Consider the following 12295-nt stretch of genomic DNA (forward strand, 5'->3'; position numbering starts at 1 on the left):
TGTTCCATCCCTCTCACAGTGGGGAAGGGTGATGGACATTCAGAGGGCAGACTTGTTTGGGGTCTCATGGGAAGACAGGACAGACAGATTGTCATTGAGCAGGTTTGACAGCATTTGTAGTCAAGGCATGTTGGTGGAAAGGCAGAAGCCATATAACTTTAGAAGGAAGGAAGAATTGGAGGGGCAGCTGGCCTGGATTAGACAAAAGGGCACTGAGCAGGCAAACTGAAGGCAGCTGGGGGCCAAACATTTGGTGTGGGGTGTGTGGTAGGTGTAGACTGGAACTGCAGGAGGCGCAGAGAGGGTGAGTGAAGCTAAATCTGAATGCCTAAAGTCATCCAGGTTTGGGACCCAACTCTAAATCCCTAGTCTAGGTCATGTTAGAGCTAAATCATGGCATGTGGTTAGTGCTGAGAGAGAAGTTGTTAGGTCCCACCCTCTTCCATCAGTATGGGGTCAGGAGCACAGAGCTTTCTGAGACCTATGAGGAGCAGCTCAGTCTGCCCTGGCTGAGAGACCTATTTAATTTGACCCTTGTGGATGGGCTGGCTGTGCTTAGCCAGGCTAGCATGTGCGAACAGTCTACTTTCTCTGGCTCCAGGAGCATGAAGCAGCTGTCACATTTTCCTTTCAGTGTAAGCCCACGAAAGAGCACATTTGGGCAGGTTCCTGCACTATTGTTCACTTGTGAAGTCAGTGCCTTAAAAGAGGTGGCAAGTGAATCAGCTCAGGAGTAGGTTCTGTATATGATTATGGAACCCCTTCTTGCCATTCAGCCCCCAGCCTGCCAGAAGGTGGTTTCTGAAACTGGATCTGCCCAGCACTACCTGAGATAAGCCTCCCCAGGGTATTCACCAATAAGGAAACTGAGGCGCTGGGAAGATGGGTACCCTCCTTCAAGAGCACAGAAAGAATCATAGGGCTTCAGCACAAAGCATGCCAAAGGTGTGAGCCAGGGTTTTCTGTGGGGCTCACACACAATGGGTTCTAACTATCCCACGGAAAACTATGACATGGGAAGTTGTATGAGAGCTCAGCAACTTGTTTCTTTCTTGTCCCCTATTGAACTCTGGAGTAGTTAGACCTCAACTTTCCCAAGTCTTGTTTCCCTTGACCTGTTGGGACATGAAGGCTGGCCTGGGCTTAAAGTGGTCCCTTTAAAAAAGTGCCTGTGTTCTGGATCCTGCTGTGGAATGCCTGCTGCCTCCCTGCAGACAGGCATGCTGCACTGTCCTTCATCCTGTCTCTGTGAGGGTTAACAGCACTTCAGCTTGTTGTCTGGAACCGGTTCAGACTGGTTTTCTGGAAAGTGCTTTGTCTCTCAGACTGAATCCTGGGAAGGGTCATGTGGAGCCCAGTGATGTCACGGGATCAAAAACTGATTCAGCTATTTTTTCCTTCTTTTCTTTCTTCTTTAAATCAAGATATGTGTATGCTGCAGGTACAGGGTGGTGGCACATTGATGGGCCAGGCCTCATTTTCCTCAAAGTGTACCATTCTGGCAACTAGAGGGTTAAAAGTCACCCTCACTCCCTGCTTCCTGGAGGTAAGCAGGGAGTGAGGAGACCTCCATTCACTGAAGTGGATGGAGCATCAGGGGTCAACCCATTCACTTTAGTGAAGGGTTGGGCTGGCCCTACCTTGCTTCTAGGACAGTGTGATTATGCCCTTCCTGATTTCCACATGTCTCTAGTCCAGTGCAGATGCTCACAATCCCTTAGATCTTATTTCCCATCTAGAAAAATATTCCTCTATTTTCTCTTGATTTGTCAGAGCACAGAATTCCTCCTATCTGATAAGTAGCCCCCAGCCATTGTTTTTGTTCAGCTACCCACAGGTTTCTAGCCCCTGAGAGACTGAGATAAAGCTTGCCCCCCCTCCCCCAGCCATAAAGAAATATCCTGGAGATGCTTTTGCAGACCTGCATTTGTTGTATGTTGTACCTACTTCTGCCATCACCATACAGCAAGGAATACAGTCAAAGCCAATACCCTGAAAAGTTTTTTAAAGGTAGTAACTTCCTTATGCCCAGTTAAAATGCTGTGTCTTCTCCCCTCAAAGTTCAGAATGACTGAGGAAGCATGCCGAACACGAAGTCAGAAACGAGCCCTTGAACCGGACCCTATAGAGGATGATGTGGAGAGCAAGAAAATGAAAATGGAGAGAGGATCATCAGCTTCAGACTTAAACTCTGATGGAGATACAAGGGTGACACCTGAGCCAGGAGCAGGTCCAGCCCAAGGATTGCTGAGGGCAGCAGAGGCCACCACAATGGGCAGAGGTGATGGACTGGTGAGCGAAGGGCCAGTGGATATGCGAACCTCACACAGGTGAGTGGGAGGACCTGGAGGGAGATGTGCTGGAGCCAAAGAGAGATTCATTGTAGAGGCAGAGGTGAGCCACACTCTAGGACCCAAGCAGGCTTGGAGGAAACACCTTTACTGATTTGTCATACACATATCTATAGGTTCCACTCTGACATCACTTCACTGGCAGCTGTGCCATCCTGGCCAAGGAACCTCCCTCCTCCCTCCTGGGGTCTTGGATCCTGGGGAATAGGGTATGAGAGGAGGAGGTGGAGGAGGAGGAGGGTGTTATCCCTGTCAGATACCTTACTGTCAGCATATTTTTTTTTAAACATGTACATGTATCACATCAATCATCTCAGTGCTTTTGGTTTATAGGAAAACTTGAGTTTGTCATGTGGTTTTTATCTCCCTGCTCTTCAGATCTGTGGGTCAGGAGGCTAGGGATTCTACACTCTGCCTTAATCACTTGGTATTGGAGTTGGGAGCCCAGCCTGGGGTTCTACTCATCAGAGGAAGGGGCCTCTCAGTTGCTTGTCTTGGTGGCGCCTGAGTTCAGTTTGTTGTTTTTGTTCCTTCTATGTTATCACTAATTATGTCGGGTGACTTTGCCTGATGCTTAGCTCTTGTGAGGACTCAGAGCCTAAAAGCAATCAGACTCCTCATTTCTTCATTTAAAAAAATTCCCTTTTTTCCCTGCAGGGAGAGATTCAGACCTAGCATCTATTCTTGTATCACCCCTCCCCTCAGAGCTCCCTAGAATGTTCACACTCAGATGCCCACTTCAGGCCCTAGCCCTTTGACAGTCTCCTCTATAACCCCTGGTTCATCTTCCCTTACTGCTAACCAAAGTCTTTCCCTTGTGTGGAGCCTGTCTTTCCACATCTCTTTGCCCAGGGACAACCATTGCAGAGTAGGGGAAACTGCTACCTTCCTCGCCCTCCCCATCTGTGTTGACTGACATAGGGTTACCAGACTGTAGTCTTTGTGCTAAATTCATTTTGGAGTCCAGAGTGTAGGGATCCTAAGAACTTAGGAGATTGTCTAGCCTGGTGTCTCTTGGCTTTTAGAATCAATATCTATGTGAGATAAGTGGGAAAATCCAACACCCTTCCTGTTGGGAAAGCATCTTTGACTTCAGGGACATGCATTGTATTCTTGCCATCCAAAAAAAGCTTTTCTGACTGCTTTCTGCCACCCTGCTTCTAAACCTAGAACTTCATTTTCAGTTCTGAGAATAAAAAGATGAATGTATAAATGGTGCAAGACTCCTTACCCTCCCTTTAACATAGTCTGTTTTCAGATCGATGAGCAGCCAGGGGTGGGTTTGGAGTCGAGGCATGAGAAACCGGGATATGGGAAACTGCCTGGTTCCTCTTACTCCAGTCTGCATTTTCTCCCATAATCACCATGCTTCTCTGCAGAGTAGGTCCATGAAATGTGAGGGAGAGGTTTACTGTCAAAAGAACTCATAGTTGAGAATCAAACCCAGATCTTTCTTTTGTCAAAGCCCAAGGCTACACTGGACCTCCGAGTTTCTTGGTTCCTTTTCCCAATGAGCCATTAATTTCCAAACTAAGGTCACTTAGACAATATATCATTGTTAACCGAATTTAGTCTGGATGTTTTTCTTATATATAAAGGATATGAGGATGCAGAGAACAGAGATTAGCCCAGGAAGTGGGCAAGGGTCCTCCTAGAGCACTAGAGACATTCCAGGTCTGTTGTGTAGCAGTGTGAGAACAGGGAAATGGCCCAGCTCTGGAGACTAGCAGGCAAAGCTGGGGTCAAGCCATGCTCCCTGACTATTCCTCAATGGTTGACCTTAGCCCGAGTTCCTTTGCTGGTAAAATGGGCTTTGCAGGTTGATGGGGTGACCAAGGACTGTGATACTCATCAGCTTTGGCACTTAGAGTGTAAGGCCGGAAGCCCACCTAGGCAGTGTTGATGACAATTTCCCTTCAGTCTGTAGCTTTACTCAGAATGAGATGTCTCAGGTAGTCTAATGTACCCTTCACCCCAAGTTCTCACATTGAGCATCTTGTCTGGTTCTTTGGGCAAGTCCATTTGTGAGGTTTTGACAGAATCGAGGAGAACAAGGGTGGGGGCTGAGATTGTGGCTCAGTGGTAGAGTGCTCACCTAGCATGCACGAGGCTCTGGGTTCGATATTGTGTATACCTAAAACAAACAAACAAATAAGTAAATATTTTAAAAAAGAGAGAAAGAAAAAAGGAGAACAAAGGATCATGTCTAGCCCAGGACCATTCTAAAACTGTAATCCGTTCTGGAGTAAGTGGCTCAAGTTAGTCTTTGAATCCCTGTTGGATGTGTCTGGCTGGGAACACCCTTTGAGAGACCTCCCTTCAGCACATTGTGGCTGTGCCTTGGTTTTTCAGGTAGCATTTAATTTCACATAGGGCACAGCTTTATCTAACCACAGTGTGGGTTGGGTGACAGTCTTTGACTACAGATCCAGCATGTCAATTTTAAATTGTCCTGCCAAGATGATTTAATTTTCATCTTTTAAAATTGAAATATAGCAAGAATAGTGAAAGGTAAACCACACAAATTAAGAAACAGAACATTGCTGGCACTCCTGAAGCGCCCCCCCTTGTGCCCACTTCCAAGGGTAATCACTTTCTTATCTCCTCCCCTTCCTCTCTGCACCACCATTCTCACCTTCACTCTTGGTCTAGGGATTGAACCCAGGGCATTCTAGCACTGAGCTATATCCCAAGGTGGGGAGTGCCCCCCGCACCCCTGCGCCTTTTGAGACTGGGGTCTCACTGAGTTCCCCAGTCTGGCCTTGAACTTGGAATCCTTCAACCCCAGCTTCCCAAGTCACTTTGATTGTAAGCATATGCCATCTTGTCCAGCTGGTAATCACTTTCTTGTGATTACTCCCAACAGCATAGATTAGTTTTTTTCTGCTTTTGTAGGATTTGTATAGTATATGCCCTTGCTTTCTTTCAGCATTGTCTTTGTGAGATTTACTTGTGTTGTTGTGTGTAGCAGTGATTCATTTTTAGTGCTTCGTAGTATAGTTGGTCTTTTGTGGGTTCTGTATCCACAGAGTCAACCAACCTCAGATCAAATATTTGGTTAGGGATTAGGGGTGTAGCTTAGTGGTATAGTGCTTTCCTATCATGCACAAGTCCTTGAGTTCAGTGCTCAACACCAGTATTGCATTGAGACATATAGACTTCTTTTCTTGTGGTTATTTTCTAAACAATGCAGTGTAACTATTTTACATTTACATAGTATTTAAACTGTGTTAAGTATTAAAATGTTCTAGAGATGATTTAAAGTGTGTGTGTGTGTGTGTATGCATAGATTCTATGCAGATACTAATATATCATTTATATAAGAGACTTGATGGGCTGGGGTTGTAGCTCAGTGGTGGAGCATGTGTGAGGCACTGGGTTTGATTCTCAGCACTGCATAGACATAAATGAATAAAATAAAGGTCCATCAACAACTAAAATATATAAAATATATAAAATATATATATATATTTTAAGAGATTTGGACAACTTCAGATTTTGTTATCCATAGGGAGTTCTGGAACCAGTCCCCTCTACCAATACCAAGGGTTGCCTGTTTCTTTTCTAGAATTTCTTTTTGGCTCTTTTTCAAAATTATGCCTTAAAAAAAAAAAAACTGTCTTACTACCATCTTCTGACCCAATTTGGGTATTTTAAAGGTTAGAGATGGAATGGTTTCTAGGAGAGGGAATTTCCCTTTTCTTTAAGAAATTAGCTAGTGAATTGAAGTTGCTAAAGAGGTGTAGATATATATTTATGTGTGTATTCATATATTTGTGCATACATACATATATATGCATGTTTGTATGTATAGAGGGATGATTTGGAGCATGCAGAGGCAGATAAAATGATGGGATCAATGGCTGTGTTGTTTTCCCTGACTCCTGTCTAACTTGGTCGTTTGCTCTTCTTTTTGTAGTACTAGGGATTGTTGAACCCAGGGCTTTGTGTGTGTTGGGCAAGTACTCTACCACCAAACCAGACATATACCCAGCCTTTTTTGGTGGGGGTGGGGAATACTGGGATTGAACCCAGGGGCACTCTACAACTGAGCTACAACCACCCATTTTTAGTTTTTATTTTGAGACAGGATCTTACTACCTCAGCTAACCTCAAACTTGTGATCCTCCTGCCTCAGCGCCCGCAGAGCTGGGATTACAGTAGGTGTGTACCACCACACCTGGCTAACTTGATAGTTTTTTCAACTTAAGCTCCTAACATATGTTTTGTATTTAAAATTAATTGGAGGACAACTTTCAGTTTTGAGCAAGGAGATCATCAAATCCTCTTTCCAAAACATGCAGTGATAAAGCAAATCGGAAGTGACAAAACCAAAACAAAATCACTTTAGCACTCTGGAAATTAGCCAGAGGCACATAACAATCTGAAAGTGTTTATATTTAAAAAACAAAACAAACAAACAAAAAACACCCTGCTAAATTCTGGGTAAGAACTGTGAGATTCTATGGCAATTGCCAGGGACTATATTCCTATACTTTCTCCTTGCTACTTGATGAGGAAGTTTTGCCCAGCCCATGCAGGTTGAGGACCAGTAGCTTTTCTGTAGGTGTGAAAATGGGAAATTGTTCAGTTTGGAGTGGAGAACAGCATCCCTGCCTCCGTGCCCCTTGTCCTTGTTGGTCAAAATGACAGTCTTGGAGATGGATAAATGATGAGGTCAATGAGTCTACTAGCCAGGTTTGGTTATGTTTAGAGTAAGACAAAAAAAACTATTTGAAAAGTAATGGCTGAAAACATATTTGAGGAGGAATTTGTTGAGGAGGAAGCTCAACAAATCCTGAGTGGCAAAAATAGATTTATACAAGAACACATCATTGTGGAACTGTTAGAAGTCAAAAAAGAAAAGAAAATCTTGAAAATAACAGGAAAAAACCCCAGTTATCACATATAGGGGAACATTGCTGTGATTAATAGCTGACTTCTAACTAGTGGCAGTGGAACTAAAAGGGAGTTGAATGACATTCAAAGTATTTAAAAGAAAATTGTCAACCCAGAATTTTTGTTTTCGGTACTGGGAATTGAATCCAGGGGCACTTTCCACAGAGCTGCATCCCAGTCCCTTTTTGTTTTGGTTTAATTTTTTATTTTGAGACATGGTCTCACTAAATTGCTGAGGCTGATCTTGAACTTGAAATCCTCCTGTCTCAGCCTCCAGTTACTGGGATTTATAGGCGTGAGCCCCCATGCCTGACTTGCAACCCAGACTTTGGGGGCATGGCAAGGGAAGGGTGCTGGGAATTTAACCCAGGGGCACTCAAACCCTGAGTCACATCCCCAATCCTTTTTTACTTTTGAGACAGGCCTCACTAAATTGCTAAAGCTGGTTTCAAACTTGCAATTCTTTGATCTCAGCCTCCTGACTTTCCGGGATTACAAGCATGCGCCACCACACCCAGACTTTTATATCCAGCAAAACTGTCAGAAATAGGTGACTAAAACATTGTCAAATAAACAAAGATTGAGAAGAAACTGTTACTGGCACATTTGCCAGTTCTTTAGGCTGAAGAGAAATGACATGTTGACAACTTGTCTACAGGAAGAAAACTTGTCTACAGGAAGAAAAAGAGCACTGGAAATAGTAAATGTGTGGGTTAATGGAAAAGCCTTACGATTTGAACACTTTAAAAACTGACCAAAGGGCCTATACAGTTTACCTGTTGCGTGTGTGTGTGTGTGTGTGTGTGTAATGATAGTACAATAAAAAGGGAATGAAATTAAGCAGTATTACGGCAAAATTTCTATATTTCACTAGAATCAAGCTAATATTAATCTTAAATAGATTGTGACTAATTAAAATGCTGTTGCAGTCACTGAAGCAACTGTTAAGAATAACTCTAAAATATAGTTGAAAAATAACAGAAAAATTAAGGTGATAAACTAAAAATAATTTTTAAAGTTTTATGTTTTTTTAAAAATATGTATATATATTTTAGTTGTTGATAGACCTTTATTTATATTTTTATAGATACATCATTATTATATGTAGTAGTGGAATTTGTGGTTACATTTTTGTATATGTACAGTTTGTGTGTGTGTGTTGTGTGTATACACACATACATATACACACAATATAATTTGGTCAGTTTCATTACCTAGTACCTCTCCTTTCCCTTCTCTCTTCCCTCCTTCTGAGTCCCTTTCCACTCTTCTCTTGGTCTCTCTTCTGTTTTCATCAGATCCTCCAACCCTCGCCACGTTTTTCCTTTTTTCTCTCTAGCTTCCACATATGAGAGACAACATATAACTTTTGATTTTCTGAGTTTATTTTACTTAATACTTGAGTTCCATCCTTTTTTCTGCAAAATTACATAATTTCATTATTATTTATGTCTGATTCCATTGAGATAATATATCACATTTTATTTATCCACTCATCTGTTGAAAGACTCCTAGGCTGATTCAGCAATTTGGCTATTGTTAATTGTGCTGCCAAGAAGATGGGTATTATATATTATTATAGTATGCTGACTTTAATTTTTTAGAAAAAATGTTAAGGAATGATATAATTGGGTCATATGGTGGTTCCAGTCCTAGTATTTTTGAGGAACCTCCATACTGACTGCCATGATGTTTATACTTAGCAGCTCACCAACAGTTACATTAAAAATATTTTGCACAAAAGGAGTTTACTGAGAAATGGGGGAGAGAGAGGAGACAGATACCAAAAAAACAACTAGCAAAATGACAAGTGTAAACACAGCCATATCAACAATTTAAGTAAATATTAATGGTTTAAATATCCCAATTGAAAGACGGGGATTGTCATACTGGATAGAAAAGCAAGATCCTGCTTAATTATAAGCGACACCCCTTAGTTTCAAGGATAATTGTAAAAGGATGGGAAGAGATATACCACAGATAATCATTAGAGTACTGGAGTTGTCCTATGAGAAAATAGAATTCAAGATAAAAACTATTACTGTCCAGAGAGATACATTTTGTAGTAATTCATCAGGAAGACAAAACAATCATAAATGTATTTGTACCACAATAGAGCCCCCAAATACCTCAGGCATAACTGATAGGATTAGTAGTAGAAATAGGCAATTCATCAGTTATAGTTAGAGATTTCACTATCAATGATTTATAGAGCAACTAAACAAAGTCAGTAGTTTTATAGAGGACTCAAAGAGCATTGCCAACCCATTTGGCCTGACTGACATCTGTAGAATGCAGGATACATCTTCTAAAGTACACACAGAACTTCTTCCAGGATATACCATACTTAGACCATGAAACTGTCTCAAGGATAGGTATAATAGGAGAAGACAAATAATAACAAGTGTTGACAAGGATATATAGAAACTGAAACTCATATATTGCTAGCAGGAATATAAAATAGAACGAGTAGGCATTTTCTGACCAAGCTAGACACAAAACTCTAAAACTTACTGTGTGGTTAGCAGTCTACCCAAGAGAAATTAAAACACACCCACACATCAGAACCCATACCCATTGATGTCCATAGCAGCATGCTTTATAATGGTCCCAAAGGGGAAACAACCCAAATTTCAATGGGTAAAATAAAGGTGCTACATTCATATAATAGGTTACTATTCAGTATTAAAAAGGAGGAACTAAGCTGTGTGCACATCTATAATCCCAGCTACTTGGAAGACTGAGGCAGGAGGATTTGATAAGTTTGGAGCCAGGTTGGACAATGTAGCAAGATCCTGCTCAAAGTTTTAAAAATAAAAGGTCTGGGATGCTCAGTGGTATAGCCCCTGGATTCAATCCCCAGTACGGGAAAAAAAAAAGGATTTAAGACAGACCCACAGTGATTTACTACATAATCCTTAATTTCACTTATAGGATGTGTCCAAAAAAGAAGGGTCAGAGCTGGCCATGAGCTCAGTGGAGAGTACAGAGGCCCTGGGTTCCACCCCCAACATCCCCCGCCCCCACCCAATACACACAAGATAAATGCAAGCATGCTCATGTGTGTCACACAGGAGCAAATTTATTGGAGATAAGTGGTGGAAAATGATTAGTGGTTGCCCAGGGCAAGTGTAGGGATTGCAGAGCAACACAAGGGAACTTTTTGAATGGTGGATGTTGTCTGAAATTGGATTGTGGTGATGGCTGTATAACTGTATACTCTTACTAAAAGTAATGAACAGGATTTGGTGTGGCAGTCATGTATTTGTGTGGGCATCTTTTATACTCTCATTAATATCTGACTCCCATTCCAAAAGCAAAAACAAATCTGAAAGCCAAGTTATATTACAACTACCTGCTGTCTAGAACGTGGGATTGTGTGGAAAACCTCTTTTCATTCTGTGCAGAAATGGGGACAGCCAGAAAAAGTATGCATCACTTAACTTCCAAAATGACACCAAGGGCTGTAGGTAGAATTCTTGTTGAGTAAATGATCTTTTACACTAGCTGCTCCAGAAGGAATGTTAAAGGTAGTAATAGAATGGTCTGTTTCTGCAAGGAGGTTTTATATTAGTCAGTTCTTCACTTCTGCAATAAAAATACCTGAAGTTTAATCAGCTTAAAAAGAATATAAAGATTTATTTTGAGCACTGTTTAAACTTGTGGAAAGGTAGCACATTTTCGTGGGAGTGTGTGGTGGAGGAAGCTGTTCACCTTGTGGAAACTAGAAAGCGAAGAGAGAAAAAGACTGGGGTCCCAGAGTCTTCTTCAGAGAGTATGCCCCCAGTGACCTAAACCTTCCCACCAGGCCTCACCTCTTAAAGGCTCCACCACTTTCCATTAATACCATGGCCTGAGCACCAAACCTGTATCATGTGGATCTTTGGAGGACACTTACCCAACAAGAGAGGTACTGGTGCAGCTCCAGACCATAAGTTCTGATATATGCATGCCCTCGAGTAATCCAAACCCCAATCAAGGTAGAGAACCTTATCACCCAGAATGTTCCCTGAGGAGAGCCCTTCATATACTTCCTGCCTCCCTGTCTCAGTGTACTTCCTCATGCTAGACTATTCTTGCCTCTTCAAAGACTTCCTAGAAAAGAACTCACACAGTATGTGCTCCTTAGGATCTGACTTCCCTCACTGCTAGTGTTCTGGGATTGTTTTACCCCTGGTGTGTGTATGGTGTGCTGCTGAGCAAAACGCATGGTGCATCCTTTCCTCTCTTAATAGCCACCTGCACGGTCTCTGGCTTGTGGCTGGTTTGAGTCCTGCTGCTGTGCGTGACCTTTCAGATATTGCCATGTGGATGATTAGCTTTTCTCTTTTTTAAAAACTTTTTTTTCCAATTAAAAAATATATAGCTGTAGATGGACAGTGTGCCTTTGTTTTATTTGTTCATTTTTATATGGTGCTAATGATCAAACCCAGTGCCTCACATGTGCCAGGCAAGTGCTCTGCCATTGAGCTACAGTTTTTCTCTTAATATACACCAATCTGACAAGTAGATTGCAGGGTCAAAGGGTTGCTGTGTATTTAGTTGTGTTAAACTGCCAGATTTTTACCACAAAATGTCTGAACTGTTTTATACTCATGGGTGTGATGACCTGGGTGCTTTATCCTCTTTAGATGTTGTCAGTATTTACAATTTTAGCCACTGGTCCCCAGAGAAGTGAGGGTCCAGGCTCTGACCAATAAGTATTATCATGTCCTTAGTTCTGTCTCCCTTTCTTCTCTCATGGATGCACAAGGCCAGATCTGTGGTGGGAAGAGATGAATGACTGCCCAATGTGTTTGTCACAAAGCTGAAACTCATCTGGTCGTGGCTGTACTGGCTGCCAGTGTGTGGGGGTAGGTGGGAGTCCTCACCAGTAACATGCAGACCTGAATCTCTGTCCCCTGCTCTCACGACCATGTCCCACCACAGCTGTGCATGGCCCGCCAGCCAGCTGTCTGCTGGAATGCATGCTTGAGCAAGATGGATGAATGTGGCCCAGCTGTCAGGATGATGGTTTGGGACAGGGCTGGGTTCTCACATAGTAA

At 42.4% G+C, this 12295-nt stretch overlaps 1 protein-coding gene across 11 annotated transcripts in view; it reads left to right on the forward strand.

Annotated features, from left to right (window-relative positions):
• Positions 1-12295, forward strand: part of GATAD2A (GATA zinc finger domain containing 2A) — a 113675-nt gene that overhangs the window by 71855 nt on the left and 29525 nt on the right. For 8 of the 11 annotated variants that reach the window (XM_081285311.1, XM_081285312.1, XM_081285315.1 and 5 more), the window contains one exon: positions 2062-2330. In XM_081285311.1, coding sequence (XP_081141437.1) covers positions 2068-2330 — 263 coding nt within the window. In that variant the 5' untranslated portion in view covers positions 2062-2067. The remainder of the gene's footprint in view (positions 1-2061; positions 2331-12295) is intronic. The other 3 variants (XM_081285318.1, XM_081285317.1, XM_081285319.1) reach the window with 1 other exon arrangement.

Source organism: Spermophilus citellus (assembly GCF_964194105.1).
Source record: "Spermophilus citellus genome assembly, chromosome: 3".
Lineage (NCBI taxonomy): Eukaryota > Metazoa > Chordata > Mammalia > Rodentia > Sciuridae > Spermophilus > Spermophilus citellus.